Source organism: Salmo trutta, chromosome 4 (genome assembly GCF_901001165.1).
Source record: "Salmo trutta chromosome 4, fSalTru1.1, whole genome shotgun sequence".
NCBI lineage: Eukaryota > Metazoa > Chordata > Actinopteri > Salmoniformes > Salmonidae > Salmo > Salmo trutta.
This window is the reverse complement of record NC_042960.1, coordinates 49,347,463-49,367,325: the sequence shown is the minus strand read 5'-3', so window position 1 is coordinate 49,367,325 and position 19,863 is coordinate 49,347,463. Positions and strand designations below refer to the sequence as shown.

Genomic DNA, 19,863 nt, shown 5'->3' with positions numbered 1-19,863 from the left:
CATAGAGAAAGCAGACTTTATTGCAATCATCTCTGATGGGTGGTCGAATGTTTGTGGGCAAGGAATAATTAACTACATAATCTCCACTCCTCAACCAGTATTCTACAAGAGCGCAGACACCAGGGACAACAGACCCACCGGTCTCTACATTGCAGATGAGCTGAAGGCAGTCATCAATGACCTTGGACCACAGAAGGTTTTTGCACTGGTGACAGACAATGCTGTGAACATGAAGGCTGCTTGGTCTAAAGTGGAGGAGTCATACCCTCACATCACACCCATTGGCTGTGCTGCTCATGCATTGAATCTGCTCCTCAGGGACATCATGGCACTGAAAACAATGGATACACTCTACAAGAGAGCCAAGGAAATGGTTAGGTATGTGAAAGGTCATCAAGTTATAGAAGCAATCTACCTCACCAAGCAAAGAGAGAAGAATAAGAGCACCACATTGAAGCTGCCCAGCAACACCCATTGGGTTGGTGTTGTCATCATGTTTGACAGTCTCCTGGAGGGGAAGGAGTCTCTCCAAGAGATTGCCATATCTCAGTCTGCCAATATGGACAGCCCCATCAAGAGGATCCTCCTGGATGCTGTATTTTGGGAGAAAGTGGTAAGCAGCCTGAAACTCCTGAAACCTATAGCAGTAGCCATTGCTCGGATTGAGGGAGACATTGCCATCCTGTCTGATGTTCAGACTCTGCATGCAGATGTAAGAGAATAAATCCGAACTGCCCTACCCACTTCATTGTTGCTCCAAGCAGAGGAAACTGCAGTTATGAAATACATCAAAATGCGTGAAGACTTCTGCCTGAAGCCTATACACGCCGCAGCATACATGTTGGACCCCAAGTATGCTGGCAAGAGCATCCTGTCTGGTGCAGAGATCAACAAGGCCTATGGTGTCATCACTACCGTGTCTCGCCACCTTGGCCTGGATGAGGGCAAGGTTCTTGGCAGTCTGGCAAAGTACACTTCCGACCAAGGGCTTTGGGATGGAGATGCAATATGGCAGTCGTGCCAACAGATCTCATCAGCCACCTGGTGGAAGGGACTTTGTGGATCTGAGGCTCTTTCCCCTGTTGCTTCCATCATCCTCCAAATCCCACCAACATCAAACGCCTCAGAGCGCAACTGGTCCTTGTTTGGGAACACACACACCAAAGCATGCAACAGGCTGACCAATACAAGGGTTGAAAAATTGGTGGCCACCTCTGAATATTTCCCAAAATGTACAACCCTAGCAATAACACAAGGATAACCCCGATAAAAGAGTTTCAAGACAAAGTTTTATACTTCTAAATGTCTTGAAGGATGAAACTACATGAGATTTCATAGCCTACTGTTATATTACACAAAGACAAACCCAGTTGGTCAGATGATCATCAGTTTTCTCTGAATGATGCAAAGCACACATTGAGCAGTCTTGTTTCGCATTGAAGTCTGGGAAAAAAAAAGAGAACCACATTTTTGTGCATTGTTGACATATTTAAAGACGCATTCTGGAACCCATCGTTCTAAAGGTTGTGCTTCAAAGACAAAATCTGTCCCTCGCAGTTGCATACTACATTGTCTGTGCTTTGCCCCCTTCCCACACCCTGTAGCAAAGGGTTCCCCAAAGATCGTCTTTCTGCTTTACATGACCCATTGGAGCCAAAAGTTTACCTTGAAAACACCTAGTCAACCTTGTTGTAATCTACTGTAAGTCTGAGAATTTCCCTCCTTTTTTCTGTATTTCCTGTTAGCCTAATGCAGAATAAAAATAACACCTCCCCCTAATGGCTAAAACATAAAAACAGAAAGGCTCCATGAGATCACCATGTGGGATTTAGAAATATATGTAATATGAATTACAACAACTACAGCAGGTACATCAAACTATATCAAAGTACATTATACCTCCCAAAATGTATTTTCCAGTATCAGTATTTCTTTTTCAGGCTTTGTTCCTGAGGTAATAGATTTAGCTGTTCAACACTTACAGCCAAATGTTTAATACCCTGGGTATTCCCAGAACACATTCTGGAAAGTCTATAGATACAGTGGTCAGTGATCACTTTATTAGGTACAACCCCCTTTGCATCTGGAACAGTGTGAATTCAAAACAGTTGATGAAACTGGGAAAGGAGATAGACTATTCAAGTTTTTAAGTCCAGTTGGAGTTTAATACAGTCACTACAAGCTGAGTGTTGGAATTATTTAAAAAACAGTTTGGGAATTTTTCTGAGTTACAAAAGACCATCACAGACTGTGCTGTCATTTTGCACATTCTAAAGTTCAAACAAACAGTAACAGAAAACCTGAATACTTCTCTGCATGCTTTAGTGTCTAGCAAGCCAAGACCACTGGACTTGGTGTATGTAGGAGCAATTTATTTTTGTGAATATGGTGTTGAACCTAATAAAGTGGCAACTGAGTATAGAAATCACAAACAACTCCTTTGAGCAGTGTCTGTCTGTTATACGTTTGATCAATGGGTATAATGGTAAATCTGATCCCCAAGGTCCTCATAGGCTCACTTGGATATATAGAGTTGGAGGTAAAGAAAAAAGATGAAACTAGGACATTAAAACACTGGCAGAATTCTTTCATCCATATTCATTCACATAAAACATGTATTTTAAAGTATAAATACCATTCTAAGACCACTGTCTTTCTGGAATATTTTAAAAGGTTTGTAAATAGTTATTTCTGTAAGGAATGTGAATTGAAAGGGTTTTGGTAATACCTATGAAGGTGACATAGTTTCTACACTGGTATAATGGGTATAATGTGTGGTAGTTGCACACCTCCCTGCTGAATTATGTAGAGCTGATTTGGGCCAGTTTATATATTTTTTCATGATCTTTTGTGAAAAAACAAATTTTCACATAGGCTTTGTGCTAGCAGTTTAAAAGAGAAAGAGAGCAAATAGCATAGGGACAGCCTGGTTGAAGTCCAAGTTTTTAATGGTTAGTGCCAGTAGAATACTAGTTCCAAGGTTCATATACAGTTCAGAGGCAAATCATAATGTATGCATTTAGCCCAAAAACAAAACATGTACCATCTATCTTCTTATATTAATGCTTTTTTTGTTATCCACCCTCTAGTATCTTGCAATACCCATGGTAATATATATAGAAGGCCAGCATCCCGGAGTCGCCTCTTCACTGTTGACATTGAGACTGGTGTTTTGCGGGTACTATTCAATGATGCTGCCAGTTGAGGACTTGTGAGGCATCTGTTTCTCAAACTAGACACTAATGTACTTGTCCTCTTGCTCAGTTGTGCACCGGGGCCTCCCACTCTTCTTTCTATTCTGGTTAGAGCCAGTTTGCGCTGTTCTGTGAATGTCTGTTGAATGTCCGAAAGTGTGAATATAAAACCAACTACTGATATTTACAGTAGACAGACATATCATCAATATGACAAATAATTTGGACTGTGTGCAGAGAAGTAGCTACTTACATTGATAGGCAACTGTACATGATCATTTAGCTGCGTAAGATATATTAGACGTGTTTACAAAATAACTTCGCCTATAGGTGTTACACGATTAACGTCTTGACAGAAATAAAAAGGATCCCTTAATGCGCCTATCTGATTGGCCTGTACCCCATACATACCACTAAATGGCGCCATTTACTAATCAATAAAACAGATTAAGCTTGTTTATCAATCGCAGAACTCATAGCCGTAGGTGCAAATCATTTAAAAAAAGGTGGCATTAGTCTCCTGACATTGCCCACTAAATGTATATTTATACATTAATTATATTCAACAGTAAGAGTTAAATAAATGAAAGGTTAATTACTTATTGTGGATAACTTTTGAGGCAAAATTATTCTAACCAAATCATCAGTGATTGTTGTGACAACTGATCAAATGGTCGATAGCAGCTAATATTCATTTTTCCGCAGCTAATATGAATATTTCAACAAAATTAATGAATTGATGATACAATTTATTCAGAAAGTCTTCCTCTTCCCACCAAATTTTTGGAATTAAAAAAATACCGTGCATCAGCATAGTTCTAGCATAGTTCTAGAATAGCTAATTTAATTATTTTATGTGTTGAATTAAAGTTCTATAACTATTTTGTTGATTACTAAATAATAAGGAATAACATGCATGCATTTAACATTTTATTGGCGAACCTGAACCTCCCGGTTCTCTGAATCCTAGATCCCAACTTCCTTCGCTAGAGCTGAATTTAGACAGCTCTTCAGGACTGAGCACCACAGACGACGGCAGACGATTGGAAACGCAACATTGGCGAGTTTTGAGCGGGGAATACACTGACAATCTGGGGGTTTAGCAACCAGGGGAGTCCACAATGGCTTGGGGAACGGAGCTTTGGGTAAGTTTGCTTTTGGTATAAACCATGTTGCTCTCTTCTTTGTTCTTGTGTGGATAACACGCATGCCAAAATTTAGCACGAATTCGATGAAGGTGCTCGGTTACCTTAGCATTGTGTAAGCTGCTAGCCAGCTAAGCCTGGCATGCACCTTTACCATAGTACTACAGACGGTAAACAATAGGCAAGGCGTGTAGAAATGTCCGCCAGGCAAAGGGGATAATTTGCGTATCTTTGTCTAGTACTTGTTATCACAACACTGTCTCTAACAGGCGCTTGATTTATCAGTTATTGTTTTATGTTTGAATAGGGAGTCTATCACACCCTCTCTTAGTTCACACAGACTAGCAAGCTAGCTAACGTTAGCTATCCCCAAAAAAAGGTGGAGACAGGAGGGTACCGCAAGTAACCCCCTGTACTATTTTCTCTCAATGCTTTTATGGATCTTATGGCTACCCGCATGAAACAATGCACGTACACATTTCGTTTAACTTGGTTTTAAAGCTCGAGTTTATATTTATTTCTGGCTGTTTCCTCGCTGGGTCTGAGTGACTCTTCAAGCTGCTTGACCAGCATTGTTCCCAGTATGCAAGGAGATTGCGCAAGTCAAATAGTTAAACAATAGTAGACTTGAGGAAATCAAGCATTTTTCTTCTCCCAAATATAACAAAAAACGACCCACCCATTGAACAGACGTGGGGGGGCTTATTCCAGGTACGGTCTTTGTCATGTTCTTTCTGGTCTGGCTTGCCCTCTGACAGCCAGGCCCCTGGCTACATCACCCGGCTTGCCCAAGCGGTTTATCGTCCAAATTATTTTAGTGACTATATCTAGCTACCATGTTACTGCAGAAAAAATCTGTTCCATGTTTTTTTGTTAGTGAGAACATAATCTTCACCTATTAAAATATTCCTCACCGGGGACATTGAAGTATTCCAGTTACATGGGTGTTGCCCATAAAACGTTTGGTCACCACCAGTATCCTACCAATGGGGCAGCTTCTCCCCCTAATCATTCTAAATGTATAGTTGTGAAGACTGCAGTGCCTCTGCCAACATGATAGCTAGTCAAAGAAGTGATGAGCCTGTTTCATTCCAATTACATTGACATCTAACATTGATAGAGAGAACTGCACTGGTATGTAGTTTGAGGGAAGAGAACAATATATTGAAGCTTTATTCAACATGTGACTTATATGGGTTCACTTCAGTATGATGAACATTGAACCTGTTTTGTTGATAACATGTATATTTACTATGTTTTTTCCTGAATGATTCTGTTACTGCTAAATTAAGTCTCAAAAGCATGTCTGTGCCCTGAAGAGTAAAGTATGTATATTCGGGCAATAGCCTACAGTTCAGTTTGAGGCTCTTACTGCTTGATTGCAAGAGCTGTATGTATGATAAAGGTCTCATGAACCTAACCTACTGCACCTGGCTGTAAAATGCATAATTTGGCCAACCTTCTGCAATTCAAATATTTTGATTTGTGCTGTAAACACATTAGCCTTGATTTTAGAGGTTGACCGATTATGATTTTAACACCGATACCGATTTATTGGAGGACCAAAAAAAACGATTAATCAGCCTATTTTTTTTTATTAAATTAAAAATAGTTTCAGATATTTATTTGTAATAATGACAATTACAACAATACTGATTGAACAATGAACACTTATTTTAACTTAATATAATACATAAATAAAATCAATTTAGTCTCAAATAAATAATGAAACATGTTCAATTTGGTTTAAATAATGCAAAAACACGGTGTTGTAAAAGTGCAATATGTGCCATGCAAAAAAGCTAAAGTTTAAATTCCTTGCTCAGAACATGAGAACATATGAAAGCTGGTGGTTCCTTTTTAACATGAGTCTTCAATATCCCCAGTTAAGAAGTTTTAGGTTGTAGTTATTATAAGAATTATGACACGTCGACTACTTCTCTCTATACCATTTGTATTTCATATACCTTTGACTATTGGATGTTCTTATACGCACTTTAGTATTGCCAGCCTAATCTCTGGAGTTGATAGACTTGAAGTCATGAACAGCGCTGTGAATCAAGCATTGCTAAGAGCTGTAAAGTGCTGTTTGAATGAATGCCTACCAGCTTGCTGCTGCCTACCACCGCTCAGTTAGACTGCTCTATCAAATATGAAATCATAAACTTAATTCTAATATAATAAACACACAAATGCGTGCCTTTGGTCATTAATATGGTAAAATCTGGAAATATAATTTCAAAAACAAAACGTTTATTCTTTCAGTGAAATACGGAACCGTTCTGTATTTTATTGAACGGGTGGCATCCATAAGTCTAAATATTGCTGTTACATTGCACAACCGTCAATGTTATGTCATAATTATGTACAATTCTGGCAAATTAATTACGGTCTTTGTTAGGAAGAAATGGTCTTCACACAGTTCGCAACGAGCCAGGTGGCACAAACTGCTGCATATACCCCGACTCGCACTGAATGCAAGAGAAGTACGTTTCCCTAGTTAATATTGCCTGCTAACATGAATTTGCAGGTTCAAAAAAATATACTTCTGTGTATTGATTTTAAGAAAGGCATTGTTTATGGTTAGATACATTTGTGCAACGATAGTGCTTTTTTCCCGCAAATGCGCTTTTGTTAAATCATCACCCGTTTGGTGAAGTTGAAGTAGGCTGAAATTCGATGATAAATTAACAGGCACCGCGTTGATTATATGCAACGCAGGACAAGCTAGTTAACTACACGTGGTTGATGATATTACTAGGTTAACTAGTGATTATGTGATTGATAGTTTTTTATAAGATAAGTTTAATGCTAGCTAGCAACTTACCTTGGCACCTTGCAGCCACAAGGTCCTTTTGATGCTGCACTCGCGTAACAGGTGGTCAGCCTGATACAGTCTCGTCGTGTGTTGCAATGTAATCGGTGTCAAAAAAGGCAGAGTACCGATTGTTATGAAAACTTGAAATCGGCCTTAATTAATCGACCGTGCGGGCATAGTCTGATTGTCTGGCTGCATGTGTTAGGCCCTTACATTTTAACTGTGTGCTATACGGGCACCAACTTGATTCAAAATGCTCATTACATATTGTTTTACTCTTAAATCTGAAGATAAGGTGTTTACATGACTAACGCCATACTCGGCCTACTGCCATAATCAGTTTAATATCGAATTATTAGTGTGCATGTAAGCGTACTCAGAGTATTCGGAAAGGAAATTAACCACATTGCAATGATGCAAAAAAACACATCTGGGCCTGTCTGTAGTGAAGGAATGACAGGTGTGATATTGACATGATTTTAGGCTCTGATGGACTGTTACTGTAGGCCATATGTGTGCATTACACATTTATCTGTTCACATGTCAAAGTACTATCTGTCTGCCTGGCATGTTGGCATTCATCCATGGCTTTGAGACCTAAAGCCTGAGACTAACACATCTTATTACATGGGGTTGGCATGTCCCCACCAGCTAACTGACTGAGACTGATCCACTGGAGATGGTTTGTGAATGGAAGCATTGTGTCTACAAAATGTTACCATGCTGAGCACACAGGCTATCAACAGTTATTCTAGCATTCCTTTTCATAACAGATGTCTTATAGGCTAGGTTATGTTCTGTTGACTGCAACAGCTGTTAACAGGAAGGGATATGTTGTTAAAGTCTGGCTTGTCGTTTTGTGCAATGAAAAGTGACAGAGTTTGAGTTCAATTAAGGACACAGATGTTGAATCACAGCTGAGACCTGCCATTGCATTCAGTTCACAGCACCCGACATAATCCTTCTCTTCAGTGAGTAGAGGGGTGTGATATCACAGGATTGTATAGGGGAGTGTGTGGGTGGATGTCGTCTTTAATAAAGAGAAGTTGTGCTAGCAGGTATGGCTCAGGGAGGTGTTGAGCAGGGAGGGAGTGGAGGGAGGTAGACAGGGTCGTGGAGACAGAGGGTTTGGTGCGTAACGTGTGTTCCCATATATTCCCAGGGGAAGACTGGGAACATTGAGGGGAAATGCTGCCCTGCCCAGGTAAATTACACAGGACAAAACAAAAGAAAATGTGGTTAAACAATCAATGAGCGGTATATCAGGAGGAATCACAAGCAAACAGGGATTTGATAGGTGGCGGCACTACTGCATGTCGAGTGCCTACAGCGTTGGATTGCATGCATTTGTTTATTTTTGTTTTGCTTAATCTGCACAGATTTACCGTGTAAATCCATTGGTCACGTTTGAGCTTTTAGTTGTGCAGTTTATGGTAAATAGTATAGGTCATTGGCTGAGGCATGTCAGGCCATTGGACCTAATATTGAAGGAAAGAGTTTGTTGTGGTTTATGATGGCTTAACCTGATTTGTCTACACTTGTTTCGCAAGCTGACATACTGTATGTTTTTAGAGATACTGTCAGGGGATTTCTCTGATAGCAACCTCATGTTGCACTGTTTTATATGTCACACACTCAGAAGTGGTGTCCTCATACCTTTTTATTTTCAGACCGTATGAAGCTATTTAGCGTAGCTACTTGTGCTCCATCCCCTAGGCCCTATAATTTGCCTCTTGTCATAGCCTGCCCTGGACTGTCTTTGGAGTCTTTGCTTTTTACAAGGTAAATAAGCCATAACCTGTCATAATGATCAGACAGACCATTTTTCTTTAGTGATTATTAGGGAGGTCTAAGATGGGTTCTTACTATGGGGGGGGGATGCTGCGCATGCTATCCAGACGCAGCGTGCGTCTCCTACCCAGACGGTGCATTGTAACGCCTCACTGGCGGTCAGAGCTTTAAGAACGGAGTCACAGAAACAGCAGCGCACAGTCTAAGACAGTTTAATTAGTGCTAATCCTCCAGGCTGGGCAGAATCATCATCCTGGCCTTGGGATTCTGTCATGTTTTTGACAACTTGAACTCCTTCTCCATTATAGGATTAGTAGGCACTTTTTGGCAGATGTTTCAAGCCCTAATGCAGATTTTCAGAGCATCAATTTGTGGTATTCAGCTGGTTTACAGCCATACGTCTTTTATATATTTCTCTCTCTCTGATAGGGCAATCCCATGTCCTCTGAATAATGTAGACTATGCCTACCTGTAATAGCTTGTTAAAAAGATGATTCACATTCTGGGTTGCTCAGTTCCTCCTATGGTTTGTGGGTTGGCTGGTGGACCTCCTTTGTCCAGGCTTCCTTAGTGTTAATCTGGACAACATGGGGTTAAATCAGGTGAGGCCAACTGGCCAAGATTAGAGCTAAACTCTCTCCCTGCCAGTCTGGCGGTGCTGCCAGCCTGCCTCACAGAGGGGCTTTCAAGGCTTCCTTCCAATAACAACCATGGTGAATGAAGACTGGATAATGACTAATGAGTAGGCTGTAGTTGGTCTGTATTTGGTACTTAATTCTATCAAGTTTGAGATCTGGTCACATCAATTGAAGGCTGACTGAGGCCATGGTTCACCATGACCCAGCATATTTATTTTGTCTCTGATCCATTTCCAGTCAGGAGCAAAGATAATGGTTTTACATGAGCACACATTTCAAATCCATTGCTGATAGGATTAAAACAATGGGGCATTGACCAAACTGAAAATCTCAGCTGAAGTTATTTTATTTTGCAGTGTGAAAATACTGGTGTTTGTCTACATGGCATGGCAATCTCCTGTCTGTGATTTCCCCTTAATCTGTGATTTTGGGGTAGAGGTCGACCGATTAATCGGAATGGCCGATTAATTAGGGCCGATTTCAAGTTTTCATAATTGGTAATTGGTATTTTTGGCCACCGATTTGCCTATTTATTATTTTTTTTATATATATTTTTTAGCTAGGCAAGTCAGTTAAGAACACATTCTTATTTTCAATGACGGCCTAGGAACGGTGGGTTAACTGCCTTGTTCAGGGGCAGAATGACAGATTTTTACCTTGTCAGCTCGGGGATTCAATCTTGCAACCTTGGAGCAGGGACTTCTTCCTTGCTGAGAGGCCTTTCAGGTTATGTCGATATAGGACTCGTTTTACTGTGGATATAGATCATTTTGTACCTGTTTCCTCCAGCATCTTCACAAGGTCCTTTGCTGTTCTGGGATTGATTTGCACTTTTCGCACCAAAGTACGTTCATCTCTAGGAGACAGAATGCGTCTCCTTCCTGAGCGGTATGATGGCTGCGTGGTCCCATGGTGTTTATACTTGCATACTATTGTTTGTACAGATGAAGGTGGTACCTTCAGGTGTTTGGAAATTGCTCCCAAGGATGAAGCAGACTTGTGGAGGGCTACAATATTTTCTTCTGCGGTCTTGTCTGATTTCTTTTGATTTTCCCATGATGTCAAGCAAAGAGGCACTGAGTTTGAAGGTAGGCCTTGAAATACAGCCACATGTATACCTCCAATTGACTCAAATTAGGTCAATTAGCCTATCAGAAGCTTCTAAAGCCATGACATAATTTTCTGGAATTTTCCAAGCTGTTTAAAGGCACAGTCAACTTAGTGTATTCTGACCCACTGGAATTGGGATACAGTGAATTATAAATGAAATAATCTGTCTGTAATCAATTGTTGGAAAAATTACTTGTCAGGCACAAAGTAGATGTCCTAACCTACTTGCCAAAACTATAGTTTGTTAACAAGAAATTTGTGGAGTGGTTGAAACACTTAGGTTAGTGTTATTAAAACTAGTTTATGTAAACTTCCGACTTCAACTGTATGGCTAGGTTACATGTTGCTGATAAGCTTAAAAAAGGGAATGTATGAAAGAGCATAGAAATTGAGGTTACATGGCATATAAAATCCATTTTGGGATGAGAAGAGTTGCAGGGATGAGAGTGGGGTCACATTTACAGAGCGCACCAGCACAACAGGAAGAACCCAGCAGCTGTGTTTTCAATGTGATTGTCAAAGGACATAGACAGTGCCAGCAGAGTGTATTAAAAGGTACAACAATGTAATTGTGTGTAAATCTCTGTTGGATTGCACTCATTACCCTGGGGTTGTACTGTGCAGGAAAGGTGTAAAGTGCCATTTAAAAAATAATAAAAAAAATAATAAAAAACTAGGCTTGGCTGAAAACAAAAATGTAACAATATTAACATGATTCTACAAATTTGTTTTAAATCTGTTTTTTTTATCCAAACTGTGCCAAGACATCTTAAGAGAACACCATCTCTCCACCTTTATCCTCATTCAACGCATGGTCCCAAAAATAGAGGTCGACCGATTATAATTTCCCAATGCCGATTATTGGAGGACCAAAAAAAGCCGATGCCGATTAATCGGCCGGTTTTTATTTTATTTATTTGTTATAATGACAATTACAACAATACTGAATGAACACTTATTTTAACTTAATATAATACATCAATAAAATCTATTTAGCCTCAAATAAATAATGAAACATGTTCAATTTGGTTTAAATAATGCAAAAACAAAGTGTTGGAGAAAGTAAAAGTGCAATATGTGCCATGTAAAAAAGCTAACATTTAAGTTCCTTGCTCAGAACATGATAACATATGAAAGCTGGTTGTTCCTTTTAACATGAGTCTTCAATATTCGCAGGTAAGAAGTTTTAGGTTATAGTTATTATAGGACTATTTCTCTCTATACGATTTGTATTTCATATACCTTTGACTATTGGATGTTCTTATAGGCACTTTAGTATTGCCAGTGTAACAGTATAGCTTCCGTCCCTCTCCTCGCTCCTACCTGGGCTCGAACCAGGAACACATCGACAACAGCCACCCTCGAAGCAGCGTTACCCATGCAGAGCAAGGGGAACAACTACTCCAAGTCTCAGAGCGAGTGACGTTTGAAACGCTATTAGCGCGCACCCCGCTAATTAGCTAGCCATTTCACATGGGTTACACCAGCCTAATCTCGGGAGTTGATAGGTTTGAAGTCATAAACAGCACAATGCTTGAAGCATTGCGAAGAGCTGCTGGCAAACGCACGAAAGTGCTGTTTGAATGAATGCTTATGAGCCTGCTGGTGCCTACCATCGCTCAGTCAGACTGCTCTATCAAATCATAGACTTAATTATAACATAATAACACACAGAAATACGAGCCTTTGGTCATTAAAATGGTCGAATCCGCAAACTATCATTTCGAGAACAAAACGTTTATTCTTTCAGTGAAATACGGAACCGTTCCGTATTTCATCTAACGATAGCATCCCAAATTCTAAATATTGCACAACCTTCAATGTTATGTCTTAATTATGTACAATTCTGGCAAATTAATTACGGCCCTTGTTAGGAATAAATGGACTTCACACAGTTCGCAATGAGCCAGGCGGCCCAAACTGCTGCATATACCCTGACTGCTTGCATGGAATGCAAGAGAAGTGAGACAATTTCCCTAGTTATAAGAAATTCATGTTAGCAGGCAATATTAACTAAATATGCAGGTTTAAAAATATATACTTGTGTATTGATTTTAAAGAAAGGCATTGATGTTTATGGTTAGGTACATTGGTGCAATGAGTGCTTTTTTTCGTAAATGCGCTTGTTAAATCATCACGCATCAAGTAGGCTGTGATTCAATGAGAAATTAACAGGCACCACATCGATTATATGCAACGCAAGACACGCTAGATAAACTAGTAATATCATCAACCATGTGTAGTTAACTAGTGATTATGTTAACCTGTTAGGGCTAGGGGGCAGTATTTACACGGCCGGATAAAAAACGTACCCGATTTAATCTGGTTACTACTCCTACCCAGTAACTAGAATATGCATATAATTATTGGCTTTGGATAGAAAACACCCTAAAGTTTCTAAAACTGTTTGAATGGTGTCTGTGAGTATAACAGAACTCATATGGCAGGCAAAAACCTGAGAAGATTCCTTAAATAAAGGTATAAAAAAAAAAGTGTAAATTAAAAATAAAAAAAATCGGCCAAATCGGCATCCAAAAATGCAGATTTCCGATTGTTATGAACACTTGAAAGCGGCCCTAATTAATCGGCCATTCCAATTAATCGGTCGAACTCGGGGGTCTGCCCAGGAGGATGGGCTGATGGGATGGGGGGGCGGCAGACCGTGAGGCCTGCATCTCCCCCTTCTTCTCTTCCTGTCCCATTCAATACAAGGGGCTCATATCGCCCCCACCCAATTTCAAGGTGACTTTGACCGGTAAGCAGAGCTTTAAAACATCTCTCTGCTGGGTAAACCGAGTAGAGGAGACACCAGTGGTGCGTGTGAAAGTGTCTCAGATTATGAGTGTATGAGACTTTGTCCCCATATGCCTCTGGTGCGGCTGAGCGATTTAACCGGAATGTCGGTCATTTTTGTTTTTTTAAACAACTAATTGACAGATGTTGGTTCAATTATTTGAATTCCATTTTGGTAGTTTTTCTTTCTGAGCTCAATGCTCTCATTGCACTGCAGTTTCTCTAGAGAAAAATCTGATCATATGCCCAAACAGTGTGATTGTATTAGGGAGTTGTAGTTTCCAACAGGCCAATGTTCTACATAATTACCAGGTTTTCTGTGCTAAACTAACTACAATCACCATAATCCATTGCGTTGCTAAACTTGTCCGGTATGCGTTTCTTTTAAACCTGCTATGTAAGAAACAGAAGAATGCGCATTCAAGAGGGGATACATAGAGAGTAGGGATTACGATATATACATATATCGGAATCGGACGATATTAGCTAAAAATGCCAACATCGGTATCGGCCCGATGTCTAGTTTAACTCCGATGTGCAAAACCGATGTCAAGGCTATCGTGCATACCTATATAACGTGACATAATGACACCGCGTAAAATTTTGCGCTGTATGTGCAAGACAGCATTCCTAAACTAGCCCACAATGTCTGCTGTGTGGATCGAGCAGTCAACAAGTCGAGCAGTCATTTGAAAAGGTAAGAAAATGTCAGCGAGACAACTCAAAGGCGAAATCCGTTAAAGCCAAGATAATGGAATTCATTGCCCTTGACAATCAACCGTTCTCTGTCCTGGGGGATGTTGGCTTTCGCCGACTGGTTGAGCACTGGTACACACTACCAAATGCGCTATTTTTCAGATGTTACCCTACCGGAGTTGCACAGCTATAGCATCACTGCTATTAGCTACACGACATGCATACTATGGAACACCATTTGGGTCTTTGTGTCAAAGATACAGTAGCACTGTCAAAGCTGTACAAAAAAGTCTGCAAACACCGGCCACGAACGATGTGTTTACAATAACGCGTTGGTAATAAAGCATCAATTGTTCGATCACAACTTCTGGGGTAGCTAGCTTTAGCTTGGTACCTAGCTAGCACCAATACGACCAGCCTGAAAACAATGACCAGTAGAAACTGCAATCATTTTCATTATTGTTAGCAATGATTTAAGAATCGTTGTGAGTAATTATTAGCTAGGTTGCCACTTGTTGTTCACCTATTGAAATTGATCTTCAGTTCATGAAAATAAATAGCCAGCCAGCTACTTAAACCTGTTGCCCAAAGCTAACGTTATAAGCAGCCAGCTAGCTTCATCTGGCTAGTGAGGCTCGAACGCACCAGGTTATGTGTTGTGAAGCTTGCCACAATAAGGATTAGGCACAATAGTGGAATTTGCGGTTAGCCTTCAAAATAAAAGTTTGACAGTGGTGCAAATGAATATAAATAGTATTATGCCATACTTTTATTTTGAAGGCTAACCGCAAAGTCCATTATTGTGGCTAATCCTTATTGTGACTAGCTTCACATAGATGGGTCAAACCACCATTAATCAAATAAATAACTGTCTTATAAATTAGGGTTATTTTAGATGACACCTAGCTATATAGTTAGCTAGCTAACTATAGCTACTCAGTTTGTCGTTTTGCTATGTTTTTGGGGAAGAACATTGTTTGCATCCATGAGCTAACTAGCTTTCTTTTAATGACCAGCACTGTAGGTGCGCGAGCCAACTTTACCAGCATCATAGCAGATGAATCGTTGTGACATATGAAATACGAGTGATAGTGTAATGGCTACGTAAAAATGAATCAATGCGTTAAATTATTATGTGATGTGCGGTCATATTCAGGTCCTGATTGGTCAGCAAGCTTATTTGACTCGTCAAATAGTGTTAAATGGTATATTTTTTGACACGCAAAGACCCAAATGGCGTCCTGGTTGAGAATGAAACGACTGAACAAATAAACAATAAAACAGCACAGCATGTAAGTGAAAGAAATAGGTTTTGATTGGCCCTATTACCAGTAAAACACACACAAATGCCAACAATTTTTTTCTGTGTGTGTGTAGCCTTTATTTATCTAGGCAAGTCAGTTGAGAACAAATTATTTTTTACAATGACGGCCTACCCCAGCCAAACCCGGACGACGCTGGGCCAATTATGCACTGCCCTATGGGACTCCCAATCACGGCCGGATGTGGTACAGCCTGGATTCAAACCAGGGACTGTAGTGACACCTCTTGCACTGAGATTCAGTGACTTAGACCGCTGCGTCCATGGGTATTTAACTGTACTAGAATGCTTAATGCTTATATCGGTATCGCTTTTTGGGGGGCAAGGAAAATATCAGTATTGAAAAAAATGTCTCTTAGACCATATATTTTCAAGAAGAAATTGTTCCTAAGTGATTGATCGTTTGTCTTCTTCAGTCATACACAAAATCTCTATTTTATATATTTATTATTCTCAAGCTCTGTCAGGTTGGATGGGGAACGTTGCTGCACAGCTATTTTCAGGTCTCTCCAGAGATGTTAGATTGATTGATTCACCTCCCTGACCATGTCCATTCTCCCCTGATTGGAGAATCAGGGGAGAATGGGCGGCCAGCTCTAGGAAGAGTCTTGGTGGTTCCGAACTTCTTTCATTTAAGAATGATGGAAGCCAGTGTTCTTGTGGACCTTCAATGCTGCAGACATTTTTTTAGTACCCTTCCCTCAGATCTGTGCTTCGATACAATCCTGTCTCGGATCTCTACGCACAATTTCTTTAACCTCATGGCTTGGTTTTTGCTCTGACATGCACTTTCAACTGTGGGACCTTTTTTAAATAGACTCGTGTGTGCCTTTCCAAATCATGTCCAATAAATTGAATTTACCACAGGTGGACTCCAAGTTGTAGAAACATCTCAAGGATGATCAATGGAAACAGGATGTACCTGAGCTGAATTTCGTGTCTCATAGCAAAGGGTCTGAATACTATGTAAATAAGGTATGTCAGTTTTTTGTTTTGTCATTATGGGGTATTGTTTGTAAAATGAGGATAAAAAAATAAATACATTTCCATTTGAGAAATAAGGCTGTAATGTTACAAAGTGGAAAAGTCAAGGGGTCTGAATACTTTCCAAATGTACCGTATGTTGACTTTACACAACAGTTCGAAACATGACATACATGCTATAAATATTTGGCAGATCTTATTCAAGTCTGCGGGCGGCATGTAGCCCAGTGGTTAAAAGTGTTGGGCCAATAACCGAAAGGTTGCCGGTTCGAATCCCTGAGCCTACCTAGGTAAAATCCAGTCTGTTGAATATGCCCTTGAGCAAGGCACTTAAGCCGAATTGTTTCTGTAAATCGCTCTGGATGAGAGTGTCTGCTAAATGACTAAAATGGAGAGGAAAAAAATGGAAACGTTACGAGTAGTCTGAGTCACTGTGTCAACTAGAGTGTAGGTTAGTTAGTAAGAGCCTGGCATGCTTGGCTAATCTACTCTGTTAAATAATTAACTTCTGGAGATGAGGCATACATTTCTTGTACTGCTAAAGTATTGTCTTGTAAAACACAGCCTGCAACATGCAGCCTGCGGACCAAAGTTTTTAGAAGGAAAAAAAAGTTAAATCACCAAGAATTCAGCTAAAAATTTGTTTAACTAAGGAAATCTGTTCCCACGTATTCCCGTGAATTTTTTAAAAAAGTGGCATGATTGTTCCTCAATTTTATCAAGGTATGAAATGATTATATTTGAAAATAACAAACTCCTTTTGGGCTTAGTTGTGTTCAATGATTATAATCATGTTCTGGCACCCTGACCATTCGCTCTGACAAAAATCGTCCCGCAGCTGAATCTAGTAGCCTACCCTGGCCTGCAGGATATGGGCTGATCCTGACACTCGGGACTAGTCTGGGTCAGTTTTTTATTTGTATTTTTATTTTTTGTACATGAAAGTTCACTACCTGACTTGTATTTATATATTTTTTTAAAGTCAGTCTTCTTTCAGAGGAGGGTAACCAAGCACATTGTGTACTAAAGTGTCACCTTAGTGACATTTTGCCTGGGATACAAACAACCCCCTGTCTGTCCTATGGTTCCACAGCAGCAACAACTCCCAGTCAACACGTTAGTATGCAGGTCACTAAAACACAGCCTGATAATTCTCCTTTCTTACACGCGCCTTCTTCCTACTTGGCTCATTGTCTGTCTGGGAAGAAAAACAACAGCCTGTGAATCAATAGCTAGGCTAGAATAAATGTCTGAAAACGACAACTTCCCTGGAATCTTGGCACACACAACTTAATCCCCCCTAGATTACGTGGTTCAGTCTGTATTTATCTGGTCAATAAGCAATACATTGCTTTGTCATGTCAACAAAATGGTGAAACGGTGCGATCCGCTTTCTCATGTATTTTTTTCACACTTCATGTAAACAGACCCAAGCTATTAGTCAAGCTGCAAGAGGCCCAGTAAAAAACAAATGGGGAGTAAGTGAACAATAAACTCAGTTACCCTCTTATACAACTCAAGCCCACTCCCAGAGAGCCCATGCTAAAGCTAAATTCATTTTCCATGCTCGCAGAACAATGGCTACCAAATGCTCATAGTTCTTGGAACAAAAGCATAAATTAATAAAACAGAAGTGGGACACCAGGACAGGGTTTGTTTGGCACACAATAACTTGCCGTGACAGTACTCAAACTCCATTCAATGTGTTAAATGCATGGTCATACCTTGTTTTATTTGTTAATTACAACATTAGACTATGCCCGGTTTAAAGAGTTACTGAATATGGTGCAGCACAAGAGTTCAAGTGATACAGTTGAAGTCGGAAGTTTACATACACCTTAGCCAAATGCATTTAAACTCAGTTTTTCACAATTCCTGACATTTAATCCTAGTAAAAATTCCCTCTCTTAGGTCAGTTAGGATCACCACTTTATTTTAAGAATGTGAAATGTCAGAATAATAGTAGAGAGAATGATTTCTTTCTTTCATCACATTCCCAGTGGGTCAGAAGTGTATATGTACTCAATTAGTATTTGGTAGCATTGCCTTTTAAATTGTTCAACTTGGGTCAAATGTTTTGGGTAGCCTTCCACAAGCTTCCCACAATAAGTTGGGTGAATTTTGGCCTATTCCTCCTGACAGAGCTGGTGTAACTGAGTCAGGTTTGTAGGCCTCCTTGCTCGCACATGGTTTTTCAGTTCTGGCCACACATTTTCTATAGGATTGAGGTCAGGGCTTTGTGATGGCCACTCCAATACCTTGACTTTGTTGTCCTTAAGCCATTTTGCCACAACTTTGGAAGTATGCTTGGGGTCATTGTCCATTTGGAAGACCCATTTGCGACCAAGCTTTAACTCCCTGACTGATGTCTTGAGATGTTGCTTCAATATATCCACATAATTTTACTTTCTCATGATGCCATCTATTTTGTGAAGTGCATCAGTCCCTCCTGCAGCAAAGCACCCCCACATGATGCTGCCACTCCCGTGCTTCACAGTTGGGATGGTGTTCTTCGGATTGCAAGCTTCCCCATTTTTACTCCAAACATAACGATGGTCATTATTGCCAAACAGTTCTATTTTTGTTTCATCAGACATTTCTCTAAAAAGTACGATCTTTGTCCCCATGTGCAGTTGCAAACCGTAGTCTGGCTTTTTTATGGTGGGTTTGGAGCAGTGGCTTCTTCCTTGCTGAGCGGCCTTTCAGGTTATGTTGATATAAGACTTGTTTTACTGTGGCTATAGATACTTTTGTACCTGCTTCCTCCAGCATCTTCACAAGGTCCTTTACTGTTGTTCCGGGATTGATTTGCACTTTTCTCACCAAAGTACGTTCATCTCTAGGAGACAGAATGTGTCTCCTTGCGGAGTGGTATGAAGGCTGCGTGGTTCCATGGTGTTTATACTTGTGTACTATTGTTTGTACAGATGAAGGTGGTACCTTCAGGCGTTTGGAAATTCCTCCCAAGGATGAACCAGACTTGTGGAGGTCTACAAATGTAATATCTGAGGTCTTGGCTGATTTCTTTTGATTGTCCCGTGATGTCAAGCAAAGAGGCACTGAGTTTGACGGTAGGCTTTGAAATACACCTCCAATTGACTCAAATTATGTCAATTAGCCTATCAGAAGCTTCTAAAGCCATGACATAATTTTCTGGAATTTTCCAAGCTGTTTAAAGGCACAGTCAACTTAATGTATGTAAACTTCTGACCCACTGGAATTGTGATAGTGAGATAATCTGTCTGTAAACAATTGTTGGAAGAATGACTTGTGTCATGCACAAGGTAGATGTTTTAACTGACTTGCCAAAACTATAGTTTGTTAACATGAAATGTGTGGAGTGGTTGAAAAACGAGTTTTAATGACTCCAACC

At 40.1% G+C, this 19,863-nt stretch overlaps 1 protein-coding gene and 1 long non-coding RNA gene across 5 annotated transcripts in view; both read left to right on the top strand.

Moving 5' to 3' along the window:
• The first annotated feature begins 4,172 nt into the window (after window positions 1–4,172).
• LOC115192512 (formin-binding protein 1-like) overlaps window positions 4,173–19,863 on the top strand; it is a 78,110-nt gene continuing 62,419 nt past the window's right edge. For 2 of the 4 annotated variants that reach the window (XM_029751109.1, XM_029751107.1), the window contains exon 1: window positions 4,180–4,339. In XM_029751109.1, coding sequence (XP_029606969.1) covers window positions 4,316–4,339 — 24 coding nt within the window. In that variant the 5' untranslated portion in view covers window positions 4,180–4,315. Of the gene's footprint in view, window positions 4,340–19,863 lie in introns of all 4 variants that reach the window. The other 2 variants (XM_029751110.1, XM_029751108.1) reach the window with 2 other exon arrangements.
• LOC115192514 (uncharacterized) lies at window positions 15,218–15,466 on the top strand. The gene is made up of 2 exons (XR_003877948.1): window positions 15,218–15,307; window positions 15,342–15,466. It is a non-coding gene; the product is annotated as an uncharacterized LOC115192514 (long non-coding RNA).